At 41.3% G+C, this 26,424-nt stretch overlaps 2 protein-coding genes across 4 annotated transcripts in view; one reads left to right on the top strand and one right to left on the bottom strand.

Moving 5' to 3' along the window:
- The window catches only part of tacr1a (tachykinin receptor 1a), a 35,219-nt gene extending 32,513 nt beyond the window's left edge, over positions 1-2,706 (bottom strand). For 2 of the 3 annotated variants that reach the window (XR_009203169.1, XM_058375612.1), the window contains exon 1: positions 2,044-2,701. Coding sequence is in view for 2 of the 3 variants with exons in the window: in XM_058375612.1 (XP_058231595.1) it covers positions 2,044-2,444 (401 nt within the window). In the remaining variant the exon portion in view is untranslated. Of the gene's footprint in view, positions 1-2,043 lie in introns of all 3 variants that reach the window. The other variant, XM_058375613.1, reaches the window with a different exon arrangement.
- A 9,191-nt stretch (positions 2,707-11,897) lies between these two features.
- Positions 11,898-25,580, top strand: zgc:110329 (uncharacterized protein LOC550500 homolog). The gene is made up of 8 exons (XM_058375544.1): positions 11,898-12,257; positions 15,317-15,502; positions 15,588-15,662; positions 15,739-15,834; positions 16,262-16,381; positions 19,591-19,641; positions 20,108-20,224; positions 22,980-25,580. Exons 1-8 carry the CDS (start codon positions 12,171-12,173, stop codon positions 23,304-23,306), a joined length of 1,059 nt encoding a protein of 352 aa, XP_058231527.1. The 5' UTR covers positions 11,898-12,170; the 3' UTR covers positions 23,307-25,580.
- Positions 25,581-26,424: the final 844 nt, after the last annotated feature.

The following is a 26,424-nucleotide window of genomic DNA, read 5'->3' as shown; positions in this document are numbered from 1 at the left end:
CTGTGTTACACTCTGTGTTCTGCTCTGTGTTACACCGTGTGTTCTGCTCTGTGTTTTGCTCTGTGTAACACTGTGTTCTGCTCTGTGTTACACTCTGTGTTCTGCTCTGTGTTACACTCTGTGTTCTGCTCTGTGTTACACTCTGTGTTCTGCTCTGTGTTACACTCTGTGTTCTGCTCTGTGTTACACACTGTGCTCCACCCCCTGTTCCACCACCTGTGTGTTTCTACCACAGCTGGATCACAGTGTGAGAAAGGTTAAAATTAGACACCTGTGTGCTGCACAGTGAGATTAGGAAAAATACAAATGAAAACCATTTAAAGCCAAATCTCCTGTCCCGCCATCTTTCAATGTGTTTCCTCGAGATCTATTTAATTCTTGAACCCAGATAAAGACCAGGTCTCTTCTCCAAGGGGCAAAAGTGCAATAAGCTGACAGATTTACACACGTTTACCGCATGGTGTTCCGAGTGCAGGATTAGCGCTAATACGATTAGTGCTAACGCTAATCTGATTCTGCGATAAACAGCACATGTCGTCATTTATGATTATTACAGTAGATGAAGCAAAGTCAAGCCTGTGGGACTGGAGTGAACTTTTTATTTAAAGCTCCTAAAGTCTCAGGCTCTCGACTAAAGCCATATTCCGGCTTGGATTAGCGTACTCAGAGAGATCTAGGCTTAGGCGATTACTTCTGGAATTTTCATCCGTCTGGCTCAAATCTGTGCTATTGGTAGTTTTTATGCACCTGATAAAATTAAGCCATCTTCTCTTTCTTTAAAGCTCTCCTTCATATTCATTCTTCCATTGCCTTCCATCCTTCTGCCTTTTTCCATTGTTTTAACTCAATATGATGAAACTATTTTTTTTATCCTAATAAAGACCACCAACCTTTCAGATCTTTTTTGTTGTTTAAAATAAAAGTTTTCCGAAGAGAGCAGAAGTCATTCATCTCAGGAAGCCTCAAGCGTTATGTTGATGAATGATCAGAGTGTCACAGAACACAAATCCAGAGAAGATTTAAAACTCCTTTTAAAGTGCGCCGCACAGACGTATCACCTCTAATGCCAAGCTCATTAGGTTCTGGAAGTGAACTGTCGAGCCGAACAGAACAAAAAGATTCACGGGAAAGAAGTGCAGACGGATTTATGGAGTAGTGGATTGTTTCGCTGAATGATAATCACCATCACCATCAACTCGGTGCTCAGTAACTAAACAGGGTTTATAAAAGTCCAGCAGTAGATAGATAGATAGATAGATAGATAGATAGATAGATAGATAGATAGATAGATAGATAGATAGATAGATAGATAGATAGATAGATAGATAGATAGACAGACAGACAGACAGACAGACAGACAGATACATAGATAGATACTTCCACAAACATTGGTAATAAGGTAATACATAAAAAATAAAAAATAAAAATATATTAAAAAATACTAAATACTAGAATTCTAGTAGGAGCTCATTTAGTAATTTAGTAGTAGTAGTAGTAATAATAATAATAATAATAATAATTACACAAATAATAATAATAATAATAATTATTATTATTATTATTATCATTATCATTATCATTATTATTATTATTATATATTTATATATTATTATATATTATTATTATTATAAATAATGCATAGATTATATGCAAATAAAAACACTCAGATTAAAATATCACAGAAATAAAATGATTTCCAGTGGGAACTACTTACACTTTTAAAAAAGACAAAAATAAAACGTAAAAATAATGAACTATACAATAAAGATGTAGGAAATTTTTTAATAAAATATTATTATTATTATTATCATTAATAAATAAATAAATAAATAAATAAATAAATAAATAAATAAATAAATTACAGTGAGAGAGAAGTGATGAGTAAATATTCATTGAGAGAGGAGTCATGAGTAAATATTCATTGAGAGAGGAGTCATGAGTAAAAATGTGAGAGGAGTGATGAGTAAATATAAGGAGTGATGAGTGAGAAAATTAGGGTGAAGTTGAGGAGAGTATTTTGAGGAGAGTGTTGAAGGAACTGACCTGTCCACGGCGATGGCGGTCATGGAGCAGATGCTGGCGAACACGGCGGCGATGGGGAAGAAGTTGTGGAAGCGGCAGTAGCCCAAGCCGAAGTACCACTCGTTGTGCGCCGCGTACACGAAGTTCACCACGGTGTTAAAGGCGGACATGGACGCCTCGGCGAACGCCAGGTTCACCAGGAAGTAGTTGGTGACGGTGCGCATCCGCTTGTGCGCCACAATGATCCATATGACCGTCACGTTGCCCACCACCGCTACCAGCACGATGAAGCTGTAAGCGAGCGCCCAGAGCGTGATGCGCCACGCGGGCTGCGTGAACTGGTTCCAGTCGACCGGGTCTGTGCCGTTATTCTCCGCGGTCCAGTTTCCCGGTGAGTCGGTGTAAGTAAACAGCGGGTCCATCTTCACAAATAATCACCAATAATCACTGATATACTTCCCTGGCGTTTGTTTTTAATCGACCATGTCCGAGCAGTCCGCTACCGCAAACCGCGCGCGCCGGGAAGTTTTACGGGGCTCCATGGCGCAGCGCGTGCAAAGAGTGCAAGGAGCCCGGGTTTAGCGCGCGCCTCGCTTTCTGTCTGCTTTTACTTTTTGCAGCGAGCTCTTGGTGACTGATATTAAAGCTCGAGGTGAGCGCACTCACGCACGCACACGCTCGCGCGCTCACGTGTCTCTCTCTCTCTCTCGCTCTCTGTCTCTCTCAGAAATTTACGCTCAAAATGTTGAACAAAAATAATAACAATAATAAACATAGCTATGGACATGTACGAGTCTAGTGCGAATGGACAGTATAGTGTGCACTAGATCAAGTGGACATGGTTTCATGCCCTATTCTGCAGGGGTATATGCTGTATAATTACCTTGAATAGGAAGTCAAGCTCGAATCTCAGAAATGTAGTGCACTTGTTGGAGGGTAGAAGCTGGAGTTTTCATATCATAAAGCCCACTTGGATATGAGGTGGAGAGGTGAAGCCCATATGGACATGTAGTGCACCAAGCTGGGTGGAGAGAGCGTTAATTCATGCCTCATCAACCTACAAATAATGCACTACACCGAGAGCCGAGGCGCCTAAGTAATAGAGCAAGCAGTGCACTTGAATTAGAGACCTGAATTAGAGACCTGAATCTCAAATTGCTCCCTGTTAGGGATATAGTGCACAAGTTAGGGCACTATAAAAAGCCCTGATAGAAGTGAGGGCATGAAGCCTTTATTATCATCACACATACATTACAGCACAGTGGAATTCTATTCTTTGCATATCCCAGCTGAGGAAGTTGGGGTCAGGGCACCAGGGCAGCTATGATACAGTACCCCCTGGAGCAGAGAGTGTTAAGGGCCTTGCTCAATTGCCCAACAGTGGAGCTTGGTGGTGCTGGGAACCCCGATCCTCCGATCAACAACCCAGAGCCAGAGCCTTAACCACTTGAGCTACCACTGCTCCCAAGTAAGGGAAGTAGAGAAGTGAGTCCCTGCTGGACATAATGCACTTGACAGAGTGTTATATACCATAAGTAGTGCACTTGATATGAAGCTGAGAAATCCAAACAGTGCACCATATCAGGTGGACAAGGCATTACTTCATCCCCTGGTTTGTCCATGTATATACTTATTAAATACAATACATAGTGCCCTAAGTAGGGTGGAAGTGGTGCACTTAAACTGAATGCTCACATATAGTGCACTACACCGAGTGTAGAAGTCATTTCATCCCTCATGTAGCATACCAAATAGACAAATAGTGCAGAAAGAGAGAGAAAGAGAGAGGTAGGGGGGTCAATCTCCAGTCACCCCTAGTGCACTACATAGATGATAGAGCTCATTGAACCGTTCATGTGTGCTCACTGTATATACGAAAGAGTTCACTGAGCTCCAGATGGTTTAGAAATGTTTCATACCCTAAGTAGTGCACTAGGAGAAAGTGATTTGAATTGCAAATGCCTCCCAAATTCACAGCCCCTGTTGTAGGGTCCCTACAGCTCACTGGGTGTAGTGAAGAAACCACACTTTCATACTTTCTCAGTGTCTAGGTGCATTACACACACACACAACACACACTCCCTCTTTCTCAAACAAGCACACACACCATACACTCTCTCTCTCTCTCGCTCTCTCTCGCTCGCTCGCTCTCTTTCACACACACTCCACACTCTCCCTCTTTCTCACATGCACACACACACCCTACTCTCTCTCTCTTTCCCTCTTTCTCAAACACACACACTCACACACACACACACATGCTCACAAACACACTGTCTCTCTCTCTTTCACACACACACACACACACACACACACACACCCTACACTCTCACTCTTTTTCTTTCTCTTCCACTCTCTCTCTCTCTCTCTCTCTCACACACACACACACACACACACCCTCCCTGAGCCCTGCTCTCATACACCTCCTCCAGGCTGATGTGGACAGCTGTGCAGTGGTCAGTGTGTATTGGTCAAATCCTAAATGTCAGTAATAGTGTAAATGTCAGCAGTCTGAAGCTCCTGGCTCTCACTCTGCTCACTACCTCCCTCTGTTGGACTGAGACCAGGCCGAGCTTCACGGCTCGGATCAGCCAATTAGCGAGTCTTTAGTGCGTGAGAGGCGATGATATAGGAAGTGAGTCGAGGAAACGGTGAACTACTGAATGAATCAAACGAAATGAATCGTGTGTGCAGTTGCTTTATTTTCAATACAGCAATAATGAATCATTTAGGAAATGAATCAGCTGTTAAAATTAGAGCGATTTGTTGTTGCGTCACACGACCAGGTTTATGTAAGTTTAATACACACATCATAGTATTGACTTTTTATCCATTTCCGGTTACATCCCTGTAAAGGCACTGTTACTATAGAAACGATAAGAGCACAGCTTTAATTGCCACCATGTCTCCAACACTTAATGCTAAGCCTGTTAGCGTTTTAGCATTTCCTGTACGTGCAGCCTATGTGGGGAATTTTAAGCAGTTAGCATCTCTCCTACTGATAACCTACTTAGCCAGGGTCGTTGTGTGCCTCACATCTCAGCTCTCTGTCTCCAAGAGACACATTTACATTTGAGGATGATTTGAGAGGATATTCCTTGCACTTTCTTAGCCACGTTAGCATGGCAGGTTCTATTAGAACCCCTCTAGTAAAGGACTGATTAATGCTGCTTCATGGAAGTGTTACACGTCCCTCTTAATCCTGTTTCATTCCCTTTTAGCACACTTAAGCATGTGCAACCACACACACACACACCAGATGCTCATAACCTCCTCATGACCCACCCCTCTGTCTTTGTTCATCCCGTTTCCTCACTACATTTCGATTATTGAAGGCAAAAAAATATATATATAAATATGCAAAAGTATTAAGCTGGAGCCTGGTGACGCTAAAGCACCTGCGAGATTGCACCCTAAAGCACCCTAATTGCAGCATCTTGCTTCATTCTGGTTGCCGTCGCTAACGCCAGAGAGACACAATGTCCTGAAGCTTAAAAAAAAAAAAAAGGCTTCTCGACAAATCGATGTGAGGTGAGAAATCAGAAATTTCATTTCACACACCAATTGGCATTGAGTACATTCCACAACGGCCAGAGGAAAGAGAGATGGCAATCAGCAGCGCTAATGGCTCTCTGGCACCTGTTTTTTTTTTTTTGAACAACTTCCCCTCAAACCTCATGCCTGTCAATAAAGAGACAACAAAAAAAATAGAAGGATCTCATCTGTGGTCCAGCGGATTCTGACTCTCACTGATCCTCACAGAGGTGCTTGGCAGCGCTTCAAGAATAGTGATTAAAAATCGGAGAAGCTGCTTTTATCCACTTTAATTCCACTGTGTAGTTCCCTCCTCCCAAAACAAAACCCCTGGGAAATCCTTAATCCTTTGACATGATTCAAATTTGTCCTCATATATACAATATAATATACACCGATCAGGCATAACATTATAACCAACTGCCCAATATTGTGTTGGTCCCCCTTTTGCTGCAAGAACAGCCCTGACCCATCGAGGCATGGACTCCACTAGATCCCTGAAGGTGTGCTGTGGGATCTGGCACCAACCAAGATGTTAGCAGCAGATCCTTTAAGTCCTGTAAGTTGTGAGGTTGGGCCTCCATGGATCGGACTTGTTTGTCCAGCACATCACACAGATGCTGGATTGGATTGAGATCTGGAGAATTTCGAGGACAAGTCAACATCTCAAACTCAATATTGTGCTCATCAAACCATTCCTGATCCATTTTTGCTTTGTGGCACGGCGCATTATCCTGCTGAAAGAGGCCACAGCCCATCAGGGAACACAGTTTCCATGAAAGGGTGTACATGGTCTGTAACTCTGCTTAGGTAGGTGGTACATACATTTACATTTCTGGCATTTGGCAGACGCTCTTATCCAGAGCAACGTACAAAAATGCTTTAAAGTCTCTATCATTGAATACATTAACACTGGTTCAATAGGTCACAGATTTAGGATACTATTAGCCTAAAATTTAGAATATAACAATACATAAAACAGGGAAAAATATGAGCTAGTTTAAGTGCTTCAGGAAAAGGTAGATCTTCAGTTGTTGTTTGAAGACAGTCCGTGCCTCGGCTGTACGGAGATCTAGGGAAAGTTTATTCCACCACTTCGGTGCCAGAACAGATAAGATTCTAGATGTGTCTAGATGGTGGGACCAGTTGAGCAGTGCTAGAGGATCTGAGGGAGCGAGGTGCAGTTTGAGGAGCAATACGATCTTTGAGGTAAGATGCTGCTGGTCCATTCTTGGCTTTGTAGGCAAGCATCAATGTTATGAATCTGATGCAGCTACTGGAAGCCAGTAGAGGAGCGCAGCAGTAAGGTGGTGTGGGAGAACTTAGGCAGGTTGAAAACAATCCATGCAGCTGCATTTTGGATCATTTGCAGTGGACGAATTGCATTCAGAGGAAGACCTGCCAGTAAAGAGTTGCAGTAGTCCAGTCTCGAAATGACCAGAGACTGAAGAAGCACTTGAGTAGCTTGTGTGGTACATGTCAAAGTAACACCCATATGCATGGCAGGACCCAAGGTTTCCCAGCAGAACTTTGTCCAAAGCATGACACTGCCTGATGTAAAAGAAAACGTGATTCATCAGACCAGGCCACCTTCTTCCATTGCTCCGTGGTCCAGTTCTGACGCTCATTGTTGGTGCTTTTGGTGGAGCACAGGGGTCAGCATGGGCACCCTGACTAGTTTGTGGCTATGCAGCCCCATACGCAACAAACTGTGATGCACTGTGTATTCTGACCCCTTTCTATCAGAACCAGCATTAACTTCTTCAGCAATTTGAGCTTGTCTGTTGGATCGGATCACATGGACCAGCCTTTGCTCCCCACGTGAATCAATGAGCCTTGACCACCTTCATCAGTTCACCACTGTTCCTTCCTTGGACCACTTTTGATAGATACTGACCACTGCAGACCGGGAACACCCCACAAGAGCTGCAGTTTTGGAGATGCTCTGATCCAGTGGTCTAGCCAACACAATTTGGCCCTTCGTCAAACTCGCTCAAATCCTTACGCTTGTCCATTTTTCCTGCTTCTAACACATCAACTTTGAGGACAAAATGTTCACTTGCTGCCTAATATATCCCACCCACTAACAGGTGCCATGATGAGGAGATAATCAGTGTTATTCACTTCATCTTCACTTTTTGTTGAGGACAGTCAGAGAAGGAGGAGCAACCGTGCTGAGTAGAAAAGCATCTCATGATGCATCAGATATTCACACCATGGGGCAGATGTAGTACAGCAGGCTGTCAATCAGTGAAAGCAGTGACTAATCTGGAGGTGATCTAAAAAAAGATTACAGGTGATAATAATCACACAATATTAGTTTCTCACTTCATGTGTTAACATTTGACTGCAAAAGCAGCTCCTGAGGTTCCTTTCCATTTTGTCCTTCGCACTTCTTCTTCTCTACTCCTTTATCTTCGGTGCAAAAGGTTAAGGCCTTACAATCCGCACTATGTACGATCGCAAACCAGTGAAATCCTGCAAGGACTGATCATATAAACAAGTGTTTATTTTCTCTCTTTTGTTCATCCAGGACACGCAGCAGCATTTCAGCCGGCACTTCGGCTCCGTCACAAAATCATCATTATTTACACTGCTATCAACTCGTCCCTCAGGGGAAATTCTGTGGCTTCAAGTTCTAAAAAAACCACTCAAAAGGTCGTTTCAGGAATCTGGGCTGACGCTTAAAATTCACTTAGAAAAAAAGCTGTGGTTTTATCAGGAAACTCAGAGTCTGTTAGGTGTTAACATCCACCTTTCTTTTTTCTTTTCATTTTCTCTCTGCCTGTTTGGAAGCAGCCTCTGAATACGGCATTCATCTGTTCTGTTTTACTGCTGATGTCTGATGTGGGAGAGAGTTAATGTGGCCTTGCGCTCGCAAAGACACAGATCCTCATCTTCTGCGAGCGGAAACACAAATCTCACCATTTGCATTATGGGACAGCCTCAATTACAGGAGAATTCTGTAGTGCATTATTCATAAACACACACACACACACAGAGAGAGAGAGAGAGAGAGAGAGAGAGCTCATGGTTATTTGAGCAGTGGTTCTGTTTGATAGATTTTTTTTTATTTTTTTCTTTGCTGGCCCTTTTCCAGGATGTCAAAGCTTCTTGGCCGAAGCTCACAAATGCCTGAAAGAGGTATCTGATTCACAGACAATTTATAGATCTGGAATAAAAGCTAAATCAATTACCATGCTACCTTTAAAGCCCTTTACTTCGCTTCATTTTAAAGGCGTTATGAGATAATGAATCCTCTATACTGATTATATACTCTCCAGTTACACACTCTTTGTCTTTTTTTCTTTAATTCTCAGCACTCGTACAGATCAGTAATAAAAACTATTTTCCTGTATAATCAATCATCTGTTTTTCAGAATTTATACATCAGCACTTATGAATTCTCGATTCTGATTGGTCAGGAGATTCTTTTCCTAATCCGGCAGCTCAGATAGCAGTTCCAGCTCTAGCTCAAATCACAGCTTTACACCTAACATACTCGTTCTTATACACTTTATTATTGTATAGATTGTAATGTTTTCTCTAAGGAAACGTTTCTTGCATGTTCATGGAAGGAGTCTCCAGTGTCAGTGCTTCGTAACAGGAAGACACTTCCTTGCTGAGGCAGCGCTAGTTATGAATTATAAGTAACACAACGATCGTTATCTACAGTCCATAGAAACCTAATCTAATCATGCTGAAACATGTAATTCCCCAAATACAACTGGGAAAAACCACTGAAAACACTGTCATTAGCTTGAAATTTCAGCTTTACTTCTATTCGGTACGCACATCATAATGTTATTTTTTAATTTTTTAATTTTTTTAGATGTCTAATCAACAGTTTATAACATGTTATCGCCACCTACTGGGCTGGAGTGCTCACAGAGAGTCTTCTATATAGAAAGAAGTTTTTCTATATAGATTTGTGCCGTGACAGTGTAATGTCTGAGCCAAAAAAAAAAATTGAATCACCTCACCTCAGACTCATATAATGTTTAATTCGTTCAATTCCGTGCTGAAAAAGGAGGTACTGTATCAGCACTCCACAGCTGCTTGACACATCTGGTTACGGCCATAGCGTGGGATTATAACTGAATTAGCATGGTGATGGTAGGACATGCGGCCGGTCGCCACACACCTGCTTTCATCTCAGTCCCAGCTGTGGCCTGGAACATAATTGCATATAACTGAAACTGATCAGCGGAGCAGGAAGATGATTGAGGTTGCGATCGCTCGTTCTGCACTTTACACTGTGACAGACACCAGGTACCTTCTGCCTAGACGTATTCTTCAAAATTCCCCCTGAGACAAGTATGAAATCAAAGCGTAGGAAATAAAAAGCTCAGCAGTTCCTGTCATCATCTCATGCTCTTTTTTTTTATCCACTTATTGTTACGTTTTACCTTTCATCATTCTTGGCTCTGTAACAAAATCTAAAAGAATAATAAATTATTGCCATGTAGTTTTTCTAGCACAAAATGTGTTCTAAATATGATTTATTTATTTATTTTTCATTGAAGCATTGTTACTAGCTTTCTCTTCAACTGTGTGAAATCACACACACACACACACACTTTATTTTAAACTATTCTTTTATTCATTCATTCATATTAATGTTTTCTCATAGACAAGAGTGTCTCTTTGCCTATAGACTATAGGTGGAGACTTATGATTAATTCAGAGCCTTTAGATTTTTTCCATCCATCCATTTTTCCATTTTCTAAACCACTTATCCTATACAGAGTCCCCAGGAACCTGGAACCTATCCTATACAGAGTCTCCAGGAACCTTTTAGGGGACTCTGGACAAGCTGGATAGACGCCTATAAGGAATGTCTTTGGACATTGAGGGAGAAAAATGGACTTCCTAGAGGAAACCCCTGAGGAAATAAACATGCAAACTCCACACACACACAGACACACACATACGGGACGAAGGTGTTCAGTGGGGTTGAGTCAGAGTCAGGGACACACTGTGCAAGTTCTTCCACTTAAACCTTAACACACCATGTGTTCATGAAGTCAAGTCAAGAAGCTGTTATTGTGATTTCGACCATATATAGCTGACGCATTACATAGTGAAATGAAACAACGTTCCTTCAGGAACATGGTGCTTCAGAAAACAACACAGAGCTAAAGACTTATAAATGAATTTTGACTCAAGGAACCACATATTTTTACTTTTTACTAAAGGAACCACATATGGATGTGACATTTATCCATATAAGTAAAACAACAATTTACACTGCACATGTCCTGATTGTTAGCTTGCTAAGGCTAGCTAGCTAGTTTAGTGGTGTGGTATTATTAGCAAAAGCAGCAGGCTGTCAATGTAAACAAACTATCCATGCTGGAAAAATTGTACCTAGGTAATAAATCTTAAATATAACCTTAACAGCTGGGATAAAATAATAATAATAATAATAATAATATGTGTCCATAAGATTACAGGGTGAAGAGGTGAAGAAGGTACAGGAGTTTAAGTACTTGGGGTCAACAGTCCAGAGTAATGGAGAGTGTGGGAAAGAGGTAAAGAAGCGAGTGCAGGCAGGTTGGAATGGGTGGAGAAAGGTGTCGGGAGTTCTGGGTGATAGAAAAATTTCAGTGAGAATCAAGGGGAAGGTGTACAGGACGGTGGTGAGACCAGCCATGCTGTATGGTTTAGAGACAGTGTCACTGAGGAAGAGACACTGGAGTCAGAGGTGGAGGTAGCGGAGCTGAAGATGTTGAGGTTCTCTTTGAGAGTGACACGGTTGGACAGGATTAGGAACGAGTACATCAGAGGGATGGCTCATGTTGGACGTTTGGGGGACAAAGTTAGGGAGAGGTCAGATTAAGATGGTTTGGACATGTCCAGAGGAGGGAGAGTGAGTATATTGGTAGGAGAATGTTGGACATGGAGCTGCCAGGCAGGAGGCAAAGAGGAAGGCCAAAGAGGAGGTATATGGATGTAATAAATGAGGATATGAAGCTAGTGGGTGTAAGTGTTGAGGATGCAGAAGATAGGGATAGGTGGGGAGAGATGATTCGCTGTGGCGAAGGGAAAAGCTGAAAGAAGAAGAATATATGTCCAAATTTATCACACGTCATTAAACACAGTTTTTGGTCATTCTTGAGGGAAAAAGCGTGAGCCATGTTGTGATAAAAAAAATAATAATAATGAAAACTTTTTCTAACACGCTGACATGTATATCGTTTTGTTTATTAACGACAAGACAGCTTATATAGGTTGAAGTGAACATTAATAAATAAAGAATTCCCAGTATTATATTATAAAAATGACATTTTGTACAAAAAGTGCTGCTGGCCCTTTAAATGGCGGCGCGCGCCGTTAGGCAGGGCGGAAGTTGTTTTTGTTTACAATGTGTACAAGTTTCGCTTTAGCTGTGTAATAGTGTAAACGCCTTGCTTAAAAAAAATAATAACAATAAAAAAAATGAATCGAAATTGAAAGATTAATCATGTTCACACGGGCGTTCAGAGGGAGCTGATTCTTGAATGAAGTGCCTGTTAGCTGAACCGCTGGAGTGTAGACGGCATTATTCATTATAATCCTTTATTTTTTAGTTTAAATGAGCGCGTGCCCGAGAACAGCCTGAGAAAGTCATCATGCCTTCGTATGAAGAATGGAAGAAAAGCATCCACTTTTATTACTGTGTCAAATTCACGCTGAACGTCTATTCCATGCTGTTCTCGGTGAGTAGGGAAAAAAAGGAAAACTAAAAAGCAGCTCTTTTTTATTATTATAGTGCGATAACGCTAACGAGGCTAACGCGCTGGGACTGAGATCATTTACAATGATTTTAAAGCTAAAATGATCCAGTTCCTCGATCTTGGCTCGTCTGGTCTTTAATCATTTTAAAACCCATTGATATTATTTGTGCTGAATAATAAGGCGAGTCTGGACACTTAAAGGTACAAAACAACGTCACTGCTCGGGTTTTACAACAACACCGCGATATTATTATTATTATTATTATTATTATTATTATTATTATTATTATTATAGCATATTTTCCGTATCAGCATTAATAGTACTCACTACGATGCTGAATGATATTATTGATTAATTGTTATATATTGATTATTATACCACAGCCCGGCTGAATGCTTGAATCTGATTGGTCAGGCGGTGCGCATTATTTTTCGTATAGTTTGGAAAGTAGTTCCGGTTCTACCAAAAGCCAGGAGTTTGTAATATCTAATTCGTTGTCGTTTCTATAGTAACTGCTCGTGCGCAGGAACTAACTCGTCTCTCGGACGTTCTGCTACTTTTAACTATAAAGAGCTAAAATGTGCGATGGTTTGTATATTAATGAATTATCCCAATTGTTGTCCTTTGTTTAAGTGTATATGATTATAAAACTCCAGACCGCACACAAGTATGAAAATAATTTACTTTGAGGTTAAAGGTGCGACGTTGTGGTGCCATATCACATCCCTGAAATAACTGATGTATAACAGTGTGTTTTATACTGTGCTATTTCTTACTACTTTTTCCCCCTCTCTCTGAAGTGTTTTTCGTTCCTCTTTCACCACGGAGCTTTGCGGTTTGTTTGCAGTGTGGTATTTAATCTGGCGGGTTTTTTAGAATATCTTATCAAAATCAAACCGAAACCGAGTGTAGCTTTTAACACACACAAAAACTGCACACAAAGAGTTCAGGCGATCATAAACTCACTACAGGACACAAAGACTGCAGATTAGCACGTCTTATACTTTTTATCTGGCCACAGTATTGTGTAACTTCCCGCAAAGCAGCTTAGCGCTTACGTTAACGCAGCTATAATATGTAGCATTCTCACCAAAGAACCCAGAGAGCTCGAGCTCCTTTATATCAGTTTCATTTAATAGCCAAAAACTAATACACACTTTCCCAGAAATCAAAGGAATTCCTCCTGAACTGCGTTGTTTTTAGGGGAATTTTTAAAGGGTGCTTAAGGAAGCAAATACTCCGTATCTGCAATTTCTGTCTGCTTACACACCGCTGCTTTTTCTTCTCTTTGTTTTGAACCGTGAATTTTCTTTCTCTTAGCACCTGAAGCTGCTCTGCACTTTATTGCATGTTTGTGTCTCAGGAAAAAGAAAAAATCCCTTTACGAGCCGGGCTTAAGCCAAGTATGACATTTTAATTGTCGTGTAATTATACACTCAGTGTGCGGATGTTATTATAAACATACAGCACACGGCATAATAACTAGGATAGGATAAGAGATGGACGTTTTGAGGGTATTTTTAAAAGAGGAAACCGAGATTGACAGTTCAGGGTCTCGCACACAAAATAACACCAATTGTGAAATTTCAAGTCTAACAGCACAGGAAAAATCAGATCACATCGGCTGATTGATTTCGCTGATAAGAGTCGACTCTTTTGACTCTCGAACAACTCCCTGACGTTTTGCTCTACAACTGGACAAAGTCCATGATATTGTGACGCAGCTCTGACAAGGATGAAGCGGTTATAAATTGGACGCTAACCAACTCGCGCTAGACAGGCAGCTCAGATATTGAACAACCTGAGTCAACTTGGATGAGTCTGAGAGTCGACTCGGAGCAGAATGAATCACAAATGACACAATCACTACAATCTGAACAAACTCACGCTAAACAAACAGCTTAGATATTGAACAATCCAAGTCAACTCAGATGAGTCAAAGAGTCGACTCAGAGCCGAATGAATCACAAATGACAGAACATTACAGTCTGAACAAATTCACGCTAAACAAGCAGTTCAGATATTGTACAACCTGAGTCAGCTCAAGTGAGTCAAAGAGTCAACTCAGAGCCAAATGAATCACAAACGACAAACTACAATCTGAACAAATTCACACTTAATGCTCATATATTGAACAACCTGAGTCAACTCAGATGAATCAGAGTCGACTCTGAGATGAATGAATCACATTCGACACAACACTACAATCTACACACACATAATATCCGAAACCCATGCTTTTTATCCATTTCCAGTTACCTCTACCTTGACTATGTTAGCTCAGACCAATCAGATTAAAGATTGCATCAAGGCTGATGCTTTAAATCAAATTAATTATCAAACTAAGGAAGGAAATTGATGGACAGAATGGATTAGGTGCGCTGCTGCTTGACTTCCAGCTCTAATGAGCAACACGGTGTTTCTTATTAACGCAGCAGCACGCTAACGCTAGCTTACACGCTGGAAGATCTGATCTGATCTGAACACTGTGATGTGTAACCTCAGGTATGCACGAGCTGTTTCAAAATGACCTTTAACCTTTACCGAAGAGCTGGGTATTCAGTTCATCATTTCTTTCTCACTTCTCTGTCTTCATTTTTTCTTTTGCTCTTTTTCTTACATTTTTGTTTTAATTCCTTTTTTTGCATGATGCCTCTTTCTTTTCTCTCTCTCTCTCTCTCTCTCTCTCTCTCTCTCTCTCTCTCTCTCTCTCTCTTTCTTTCTCTCTCTCTCTCTCTCTCTCTCTCTCTCTCTCTCTCTCTCTCTCTCTCTCTCTCTCTCTCTCTCTCTCTCTCTCTCTCTCTCTCTCTCTCTCTCTCTCTTTCTTTCTTTCTTTCTTTCTCTTAAACAAATTGTGCCTTCTTTAACCTTCTGTCTTTCCTCTGTGTTTTTCCTGATTAATTTCTTTATCTCATTAAAAAAAACCTCTGTTTTTTTATTGGCTGCATTTTGCTTTTGATGAATGTTTGTATCTTGTGTGTGCTTGTACACACTCATGATAAATGACTCTGTGTGTGTGTATGTGTGTGTGTGTGTACAGTTTGTGGGCCTGTGTGTGCTGTGTGTGGGTGTGTATGCCGAGGTGGAGAGGCAGAGGCACCGCACCCTGGAGGGAGTGTTTCTGGCTCCTGCTGTGGTCCTCATCCTGCTGGGGCTCGTCATGTTCTCCGTGTCTGTGGTGGGAATGCTGGGATCTCTGCGTGACAACAAAACCCTGCTGCACATGGTGAGTGCTCCTCTGTCTGAGCTCCTGATCAATCAGCAGCAGTGGGGTGTAAATAGTGAGCTGATGTAAGTCTGATCTCTCGCAGTTCCTGAGCGTACTCTCGGTTCTGCTGGCGCTCCAGATTCTGGCCCTGATCATCGCTTTGCTGTTTGAGAAAACGGTAAGCCGGCTTCCACTCATCACTACGCTCTCGCACACACACTTGCCTTCTCTCACTTCCTCCTTTCTCTCACCAGACATTCGGATTGTTCCAGAACAACATCCGGCAAGGCATCAAGCACTACTACGACGACCTGGACTTCAAAAACATCCTGGACTACGTGCAAGAGAAGGTTAGAGACGTGGATTAGAGTCTAAACAGCCAGAGCAATTTTGACGTAATTCACACACAAACCCCTATAGCTTATCTAGATATCTATAGCGGTGTTGGATTCACAGTGACATTGTTGCTAGGCAGCAAAGCTAGCTTTCTAACTTAAGCACACGATCTGGACAACATAGGGGCTCGGTGACCACATAAGCTGCACACACCAGTCCAAAATATCAACATAACTGCAAAGAAAAACCTCAGAAGGACGAAAGTGACACTTTATATTTTACTCCGCATCAACCGCTAGCTTTTTCTGCACGAAACCTGCCACAGCCAAGCAGACCGAGAAACATCTGTGAAAAGGCAACGTTGATGTTTCTCTCATGTAGCCGCCTGTCTCTCTTTCTTGCTGTCTGTCTCACTCACCGGCTCTGTCTCTGTGTCTGTAGTTCTCCTGCTGTGGAGGTGATGAGTATAAGGACTGGGAGGTGAATCAGTACCATTTCTGTAACGGCACCGGCCCGCTGGCCTGCGGAGTTCCTTACACCTGCTGCATCCACAAAAAAGAGGTGAGACTCTTACCATCATCATCTCTCTCTCTTTCTCTCTCTTTCTCTCTCTAGCTCTCTCTCTCTCTCTAGCTCTTTCCTGAGGCTTCTCTTGCTTTCTCTCTCTCTCTCTCACTTTCCTCCTCCATGCTTGATATTTACAGCTGGACCTCTGGACTCCTTATCCATCAGAATCAGAGCTCATTTCCTCAGAGAAGTGACAGACAAAAACATGAAGAGTTTTTGACCTTTCTTAGACATATATATATATATACAATACCGAGATTGAAAAAAAAAAAAAATATCCAGGCCCTGACGCCATACTCCATACATGTGTTAGCGTGTGTTTGTTCACAGTCTCACCCAGTCTCACCTCTTCCTCTCTTTCTTTCTCTCTCTCTCTCTCTCTCTCTCTCTCTCTCTAGCTCTCTCGCTCTTTCCTGATGGTTCTCTTGCTTTTTCGAAGTCTCTCTCACTTGCAGACTTTTTAAGTTTCTGGTGTGTCTCTCTCTCACTCTATCTATCTCTTTATCTGTCTCTCACCTTCCTCCCTCACACACACACACACACACACACACACTTTCTCTGGCTGGCTCTCTGTCTCTCTTCTCTGAATGTTTCTTGTAGATCCCTTTGCTCTCTCAGAGTCTCTCTGTCCCTCTGTGTTGATGTGGTTGTTGTGTGTCTGTGTGCACATGCACTTGGCTGATGGAAGGTTCCTCACGCATGTAACACCTCAGTGTATTGAATTAGTTGCATTCTGTTCTGTATAGACTTCCCTTCCTCCTTGTCTGTTCTCTCTCTCTCTATCTTTCTCTCTCTCTCTCTCTCTCTCTCTCTCTCTCTCTCTCTCTCTCTCTCTCTCTCTGTCTAAAACCCTCCCTCTTCCCCCACTTCTGTCTCTCACAACCCCACCCCTCCCTGACTTCTTCCTTCCTCACTCACTCCCTTCCTCACTCACTCACTCCCTTCCTCACTCACTCACTCACTCACTCCCTTCCTCACTCACTCACTCCCTTCCTTACTCACTCCCTTCCTCACTCACTCACTCCCTTCCTTACTCACTCACTCCCTCACTTACTCCCTTCCTCACTCACTCACTCACTCACTCACTTCTTTACTCACTAACTCACTCACTCACTCCCTTCCTTATTCACTCACTCCCTCACTCACTCCCTCACTCCCTCACTCACTCACTCACTCACTCACTCACTCACTCACTCACTCACTCACTTCTTTACTCACTAACTCACTCACTCACTCCCTCACTCACTCACTCACTCACTCACTCACTCACTCACTTCTTTACTCTCTAACTCACTCACTCACTCACTCCCTTCCTTACTCACTCACTCACTCACTCACTCACTCACTCACTTTCTACTCCCTCCCTCCCTCCCTTACTCACTAACTCACTCACTCACTCACTTTCTATTCCCTCCCTCCCTCCCTCCCTCACTCACTCACTCCCTTACTCACTCACTTTCTCCTCCCTCCCTCCCTCCCTCCCTCCCTCCCTCACTCACTCACTCACTCACTCACTCACTTCTTTACTCTCTAACTCACTCACTCACTCCCTTCCTTACTCACTCACTCACTTTCTACTCCCTCCCTCCCTCCCTTACTCACTCACTCACTCACTTTCTATTCCCTCCCTCCCTCCCTCCCTCCCTCCCTCACTCACTCCCTTACTCACTCACTTTCTCCTCCCTCCCTCACTCACTCACTCACTCCCTCCCTCCCTCCCTAAGAGTTAAACCTGTGTGATGCCATTGGGATGCTAATGCACTGCTTCTGAGGAGAGAGATGGAGGTGGAAGGGCAAACTGCTTGAAATGATACACTCAGTCGAAGTCCATGAGGCATGACTGAAGATGAAGAATTACAGACCTCCCCCCTCTCTCTTTCCTTCTGTCTCTCTCTCTCTCTCTGTCTCTCTCTCTCTGTCTCTGTCAGCGTTTTAGATCACATTGCTGATACAGAAGGATCCGTAATCGTTAAACAGTCGATAGCCCTGTTACTGGCGTGTTAATAAATAAATTAAAGACTTAAATAGGATTCATTTAAGGATAAACCTGGTCACTTTGTCAAATTAAAGATGCCACGAACCATACTTACCAGAAGATACCAGAAGAGTTTCTTTGAGTATCAGCCAATATCCATACATTCTTATTAGACATTTTGTGGAGGTTTGGAGAGCCACAGAAATCAGACATGTACTTATCAGATCAGACATCGCCTTCTCCTGTCATGATCTACACGCTGCTTTCTGGAGGGTGGCGGTAAAGAGAAATCACCAGGCCCGGGGCGTGACATTCAAGCCAGCTGTGAAATGTAGTGACATGAAGTGGAAAATGTGTTTGTGTGTACATGTGTGTGTATGTGTGTGCAGATTTGTTTTTTTCTTAAATTATCACCTAGAACAGCAGTGTTCACTGTAGCCTGAGCCATTTATAGTTAATTGCAAAAGATCCCCATGGATACTGAATAGGAAAAAATTTTTAGGATAAGAAATTCTAAAAGCTGCTGAAATGACCAATATGAAGGTCACAGTTATAAAGCACCATGGGTGTGTAGTGTTTCAGTATTAGTGCTTATCATAGTGCACTCTCTTTGCGGTTTGGGATATAGCCCGAGCCGAAGATAAGCCGTTTTCCATCTATGAGAATTATGTTTCTTCTTTCAGCAAAAGAACACAACAAAACATTCTCGCCGTATTCAGCTCGTGCTAAAAAACCTCTTCCGCCAGTTTACGACTGAAGCGAAAATGTTAAGATCCGCACGATTGACGCCTCGGCTCCTCAGCGTGAGGAATATCAAGCATAACACAACATGCAACAGCATGTGTCTCATTCTCACCAGCTACAACCCCGACTTCCTGATCGTGATCTCTCAAATAACAAGCGCCAAGAATAACTGTACCAATGACGCAAAGTGACACAAATTACCTGTAAATGCTGCAAAATCCTCACCATCGCACCTACAGTCTGAAAATGTTTATCTACACGGGTTCCCTCGCGTCTGGGTTGTGTTGCATATAATAGACTTTCTAGCGTCTGCTTGTGAACGAACTGTTACTATGGAAACGATTACGTGTTAAAACGAGAGCATTTACACAAACTGCTCCAATAGAAAATGAATGAAACATTTTTTTTATTCTGACCATTCACAGCCCAGAATTCATATAACGGAGCTAATAATATTAATGTGTGTGTGTGTGTTTCTTTTCAGCCTGGCGAAGTAGTAAACACACTGTGTGGCTATAAGACTCTTACCAAACAGGTACGTACGCTTCTCATTGTCCTAAATCGTACACCCATTTAGGAACAGATGCTTCTTTCATCCATCCGGAAATATTGGATTTCTGGTTCAAAGAGCAAACAACATTGTAATACAACAGTAATGATAATAAACAGGTTTTATTCCTGCATGCTTCCCTCTGACTCATTGTTTATGCCCGCCACCTGTTTATTATCCCTTTTTTCCCCCAAGGTCCGATAGTTTACCAGCAAACCCGCAAAACATGTATTTACATTTTCAGCCGCGGTTATTCGCGACCTCAGGCTTTAGGAGGTCATTTGTTCAGACAAATTGTAGCATCATTACTGCCGCTGTCTCAATTTTTCCATTATGCACATTATGCAGGGCTGTTGTGCGCGCGATGCTGTCTTTCTGGTGACCTTAACAAAACCGTTCAGTCTGGAATCATGTTGTTATTTCATATTTCCTCCCTCTCCTCTCTGCACAGCGTGAAGATTTAGCTGATATTATACACGTACGTGGATGTATTCATGCTGTAAACCTGTGGATGGGCGACAACATCGGGGCCACGATAGGAATCTGCTGTGCCGTGGGCTTGCCTCAGGTTAAACATCTTGTTTACTCTTGGATTTTCTTTAGAGTAAAATTTATTTATCACATTTAAAAAATTTCCCTAAATGCATTCTTTAACACTTTTCGCAAGATCGGGCCAAAGAGGCACTACTCACTGATGGTGCTTGGCCCCCCACAGATCGCTCCTTGCTGTTAGATTTCAATCTGATATCGAAATTGAAAATGTACTAAATGCAGTATGGGTAGATTGGGGTGTGGTCATTTATAAGAGGTGGAGATATTTTCAAAAAACTTAAAAAAAATCAAAAAATATCAAAAAAAAATTTCTAGGAAGCCAATGAAGTTGAATTTTTATGTACTGAATCATTTGCATTTCTAATGGTGAATGGCTTGATAGAAAAACATGATAATAGCCAATCAGCTTTAAGCTGCCATTTAATATCATCGTAAACACTTCAACACTTAATCATTTATGATTTCTTTAATGCTCTTAGAACAAATTGGCCAAAATAGGCACAAATTATAAACGGTGCTTGGACCCCTACAGATCGCTTCTGGCTGTTACATTTCATCTTGATATTGATGACAAAAAATCTGTTTCCTCTGTCATTTTGTGGATTGGACATGTTGTATTGAATGAAAGAAATAGTGCTATTGTGCACCAAAATTATCAAAACAATCTCTTGGTTCTGCCATATTCAGGCAGAACCAGAATTATTCTTTGAAATGAGGTATGATTCATGTCGCTTTTTTCCTCTAAACCCCTGAACTCCATCAGCTCCTGTTTCAGTAGCTTCTTGTTTTTTTTATCTGTAAAACCTACATTAATCACACTCTGGCTGCATTTCTTACACATAGGAAAGTTCATAGATATGACTACGCATAGCAATTTGGGCAGGACATTAAACACAGCAGGAACTGGAACATTCCCTAAAGTGAGGACTGATGGTGTGTTGCGTAAGCTGCTACCGGGAAACACGCTCCAACTGACCTTTTCAAGATGCCACTGTGCCAAGCTAATTTTCTGTTCACCTGACACACACAGATCTTTTTTTATTTTATTTTTTTTAAACCACAAGAACCTTTTCAGCAGCTCAGGAACTATAGGCACATTTTCATCACAGGAACCTTTTCAAAAATATAGGAATCTATTAAGAAGCTTAGAACCTTAAGGTACATGTCCACTGGAAAATCTTTTTAAACACAGAAACCTTTCAGCAGCTGAAGAACCTATGTCCACATTAACATTTTCAGAATATTAGGAACACTAGGCACATTTTCACCACAGCAAACTTTCAGAAGTTCAGGATCTTTAAACAAATCTCAAGGAATCTATTGAGGAACTTAGAACCCTAAGGTCCACTTGAACATCACTTCAGGAAGGCATTAGGAACCTTGAGGCCAGTTGTACCACAGGAACCATGCTTAAGAAACTTGACAGAGATGTGTAACTTAGTTAACTTTTAGTAATACCCTTTTCAACGGCTCAAGAAATTTCAGCTTATTTTTTATTCAGCTTATTTTACCCACAAGAACTTTCACAGCAGCAGCCCTGGAACTGCCACAGTTTAAACACAGCAGATGTTTGGGTACGTTTGTACCACGGGAAACATGTCGCCATTTCAGGAACTTGAGGCACATTTTTACCTCAGAGGTTTTCGAAAGACATTGAACTTTGGTTGTGTTAGTGCAAGAATCTTTTCAACAGCTCAAAAACTTTAAGACGGTTTTTACCACAGGAAACTTTACAGCAGTTTCAGAACTTTAGGCCCAGTTTCACCACCACAAGACCCTTTTTAGCAGATCAGGAACTTTCTGCACATTTTCACCACATGAATCTTTTCAACAGCTGAAGAACTTCAGGCCAGTTTCCCTACAGGAACCCTTTCAAAATAATTTGGAACACAACAGGAACCTTTTCAGTAGCTCAGGAACCCTTTAGGCACAAGAACATTTTCAGCAGTTGAAGACCTTTAGCCCCGTTTTAACCACAAGACACATATGATGAACAACAGGCACTGATTGAGGAATGATTGTTTGGCATAATTCCAGAAAGGAAGGTCTGCAAATTCCTGTCTCTCTCTGGAATATATTATCCTGGTCTGTCATGGCTTCTGTATTGTTCCAGGCTTCTTTTTCTGCCTCTTACAATTTCCCACATACCTTGTATTTCTTTTACCTCCACTTTTTCTCTCTCTTGTCACTGACCACACAGAAAGGGAGTAGATAGCATCAGGGGCAGCAGCTGGTGCCCTACATCACCATTAACACTCTTGGACACCGGGTCGGTTCATTCAGAGAGCAAGATCCTGCGCTGACATCAAAAGCATGCTACTGGAGCTAAAAGAGCCGAGTCATGCAGTCTGTGTCTGATATCTTTTATGATGATGATCCTTTGATCTAATAATGGCATGGTTTAAAAATACGCCAGACGCTTTGTCCCGGGTTTGATTTGCAGCAGGCGAAATTTTGTCCACAGGAACCTGCTTAGCAACTTGGTTGTTTATGAGGCAGGAATATTTTTACCTTTAGGTATGTTTCCTCTTGAGAAATTTTTTCAGAAGCTTTGAACTTTCAGGTGGATGTCTGCCAGTATTTCGTTTTATTTGGTTTATTTACCACAAGAATCTCCTTCAGCAGCTCAGGAACTGGTCTTAGTTTCAAGGGCATTGTACCAGGAGCTGTTGGGGGTGGAGCTTGCTAATTTTGGGCCTTGTTGATCTAGCAAACAACTTACCTGCCAGTTAGATCATTTGATCACTGCATTCATTTTCTCCCTCTTGTAGTTTCTGGGCATTCTGCTGAGCTGCATGTTCTGGAACCTCCTGGTAGAGATGAGCGAATCTGTAGACATGGTGGACTTCAAGATCCTCAAGAAGGCAGGATTCAACTACAGCGAGCTGGACTTGTCTGGCGCCGGCTGGTGCATGTGCCTGCCCCGTGTTGGGGGCTACCTGCCTATACCTTACACAGAACCAGAGCCGGAAGTGGAAGCCCTGACCCCTGATCTGGAATCTGACCCTGTGACCTTGGAGCAGATGCAGGCTGAGATATCTCTGAGGAATTCGAAACAAGATCAGCCCGGAATGGACGAGGTAGACAGTCGAGCGTAGACGTCGGAAAGAGAACCGAGGTGCATCCATTTCTGTCACCCGTTTTTTTAATTTAATTGCGATTTTTATTTATTTTTTTCCGTTTGTATACGAGGAACACTAGCACTTGTCTTGCACTGTCGAGTCTTGCACTACACACCGGGATCAAAAAGATTTTCCTCGAACCCCGTTAATTAGAGACTGCATATTTTTCTTAATAAGTGATATGATTTTTTTTTAAATTCCATTTCTACATTTTTACCTAAAGGGATTTATTTAAGATTTGTTGGGTTTAGTGTGTTGTGTTTATCATGCCTTCTTTTTTAAGCAGGAATCATTTGACTGACAAACTGAAAAAAAGAAATCAGAATGTTCAGGGTGAAATAGTTTTATTTGCTTTTTACTTTTGCTGTGTAAATGGACATATGTGTGTAGCTATGTGGGGAATCTATTAATATTCTGGTAGCAGGTTTTGGTTTAATACCAAACTCTTTTCCGTATACCAAATACCAGCATCTGATACCAGGTGATTTTAGGTGTACAATAAGCCGAATTCTAGCGATCAGGGGATAGTTCAGGATTAAGGATAGGACTGATCAGAACACATACTGTGAACATACCAAGAAGAGGAAATACTGCATCTTCCTACACTACAAATCACCTGATGAAACCTAAAACAGCACAAGGAGTTCAACGCTGCAGCAAACGCTAGCTAAGTGAAGTTAGGTGAGTGAAAATTGAATCAAATTTCCCATTCGATTAGTTACTCGTTAGTATCAGTATCAGTTACGAAAACTACTCGTACTCTTTATCGAAGCATATTCTTTTGTAAACGAGTAGCTATAACCACAATCACTCGGTTAGTATACACTTAGTGGCATGTCTGGTAGCTGTATCTGATAAAATGGTTAGTTTTATGGGGTGAACCTAATAAACAGTCACACGTGTCTCAGTTTCATTGGACACCGTTTACGTAATCGTTCATGTTAGTTAACTGTATCGTTTTTTTTTGTTTCTTGCGACTCGAATTCGTGAATCGGATGTGGCTCTGCGGTTCCTGTTTACAATCCTGTGGGTTTAACACTATGACACTAATTCAGGACAACCCGATGCCTTAGTCACTACATTTTTTTCCCTTTCCAGTGATACCTCAGGCTGTTTTGAAATAGCCCTGACTATTTCCAAGTGATTTTTAAAAAGAAAAAATTAAAAAGAAAATCGTTTTGGAATAAAAGATCGGTACTTGAAACGCAATGCTTATAATCATGTTCAGAATCTCTACTTTGTCGGTTAAAGTGCTGTAACATCAAGTGCATATGTTTTTGTAAATGATTAAAAAAAAATGAACTAAGATTAAAACTGGCATTTAAAAGTGCTTTAAAAAAAATTTTATAAATAATTTCTTTTTGACTTTCACGACAAATTCAATCAATCACACAAAACATTTGATTATAGACAAATACTTTGTGTAAACATGAATTAAACTGCATTGTAACATTACAGATATTTTTTTTTTTTAATTTGTGTGTTTGTAGCCAAAAAGATGAAGAGTTTCACATTTATCCTAAAACATGTTCATGCAAACTATAGCCCTATTTGGATGGGATTTATTTTACATGCACGCGCTACTCATTTAATTAGTTTTTTTATTCCTTTCCTTTACCAGTTAGACATTACAGAACAAATTACCTACTGTTTTTTAAAGCTGCTATCATGAAGACTCATTTATAATTCTTTAAATGCTTTTGGAACAAACTGGCCAAAGTAGGCACAAGTTATGAACAGTGCTTGGACCCCTATCAATCGCTTCTGGCTGATCTTGATATTGTTGACCAAATTAACCAGCTGTTTCATCTGTCATTTTGTTGATTGGACAATCTAATTATACACACCATAATTTTATGCAAATTAAACATGATTTATTTAAAAGTAAGCAACTGCATCAACGTCAGTTCCTTCCTAAAATAATTTGACATTCAACACTAATGCATATTAAAAATTTACCGCATTTACCATTCGCTGTAGGATAACAAACTAATCCCGCCTGAATAGAGGCGCTCTTTTACATTTAATTCTGCTTAATGTGGCATAAAAGCGAGTATATGAAGTTTCCTTTCAGTCACCGGTCTAATTTCAGACACTGAAAACGTCTCAGCTGAACAACCGGAATTAAATAAGCAGAGAATTGTACATGAGATTTTGGCCTTTGTACTGTTCCTTTAAGCCTCTTCCTCACCGCTGGCCTTATGAAAAACCCCAGCGGAGTCCTTGCCAATAAAATACGACTTGCATTAATCTGTTCCCAAGCGTGTTTATTTCCCATCACATACAAGACAAGAGTCATTTTTTATTTTTTTTATTTTTTTTTTTATTGCTGTCAAAGGCTGTGTTTTTTTGTTGCTCGGCACTGCAGGGAAACTATTCAGTCTGGAAAAAAACATAGCACTCAGTTTGGATATGGCTTTGCCGGAACGCTTATTGTGTGTTTATGTGAGCTAAACGGAATTTAAATATAACCCAAGAACCCGGAATAATGCGCCTGGATTTAAAATAGCACCGAGTCCAGTGGTGTGAACGACCCACCCAGTGTAGCCTGGCGTTCGTTATCATTACATTAACTCAGTCACTTTTCAAGTGCTTTCTCTCTCACTCAGACTCTGGAGGAATAACGAGTACAGCAATTATAGCAGTGGCAGGAAATGAGCCATGGAGCCAAATTAGCACTTCACTCACTGAGAGCAGGAGGCATGATGATGATGATGATGACGAAAAGTATTATTTCAGTCTTTTTTTTTCTCTTTTTTTTTTTTACAACTAATTAAGGCACAGCTATTTAATGCTTGGCTATTTGGCTATTCATTGTGTTGTATAGTCTGGATATTGTGTTGCATTGGCCATCATGCTCCAGTACAGACGGTGGCACTGTTGAAATTTTACCACAGTTTCTATAACCTTAGAAGAGTAGGAGTAAGGGCCCTAGGAATAAGATTGAACAAACTGGCTAAAAATTAAACAAGCTTACCCAATGTCCTGTTCTTGAGGATGTTGTTCAGGATTTTGTATTCTTTTCCAAAGTGAAAAAAGTGATCTTTTCTGTATAAACAATTCCCTGATTGATTAATGCTAAATATTCATTGGT

This window comes from Hemibagrus wyckioides, linkage group LG22 (assembly GCF_019097595.1).
Source record: "Hemibagrus wyckioides isolate EC202008001 linkage group LG22, SWU_Hwy_1.0, whole genome shotgun sequence".
In the NCBI taxonomy this organism is placed as follows: domain Eukaryota; kingdom Metazoa; phylum Chordata; class Actinopteri; order Siluriformes; family Bagridae; genus Hemibagrus; species Hemibagrus wyckioides.
Note: the sequence above shows the minus strand (reverse complement) of the source record. Positions and strands in the feature narration are given on the sequence as shown.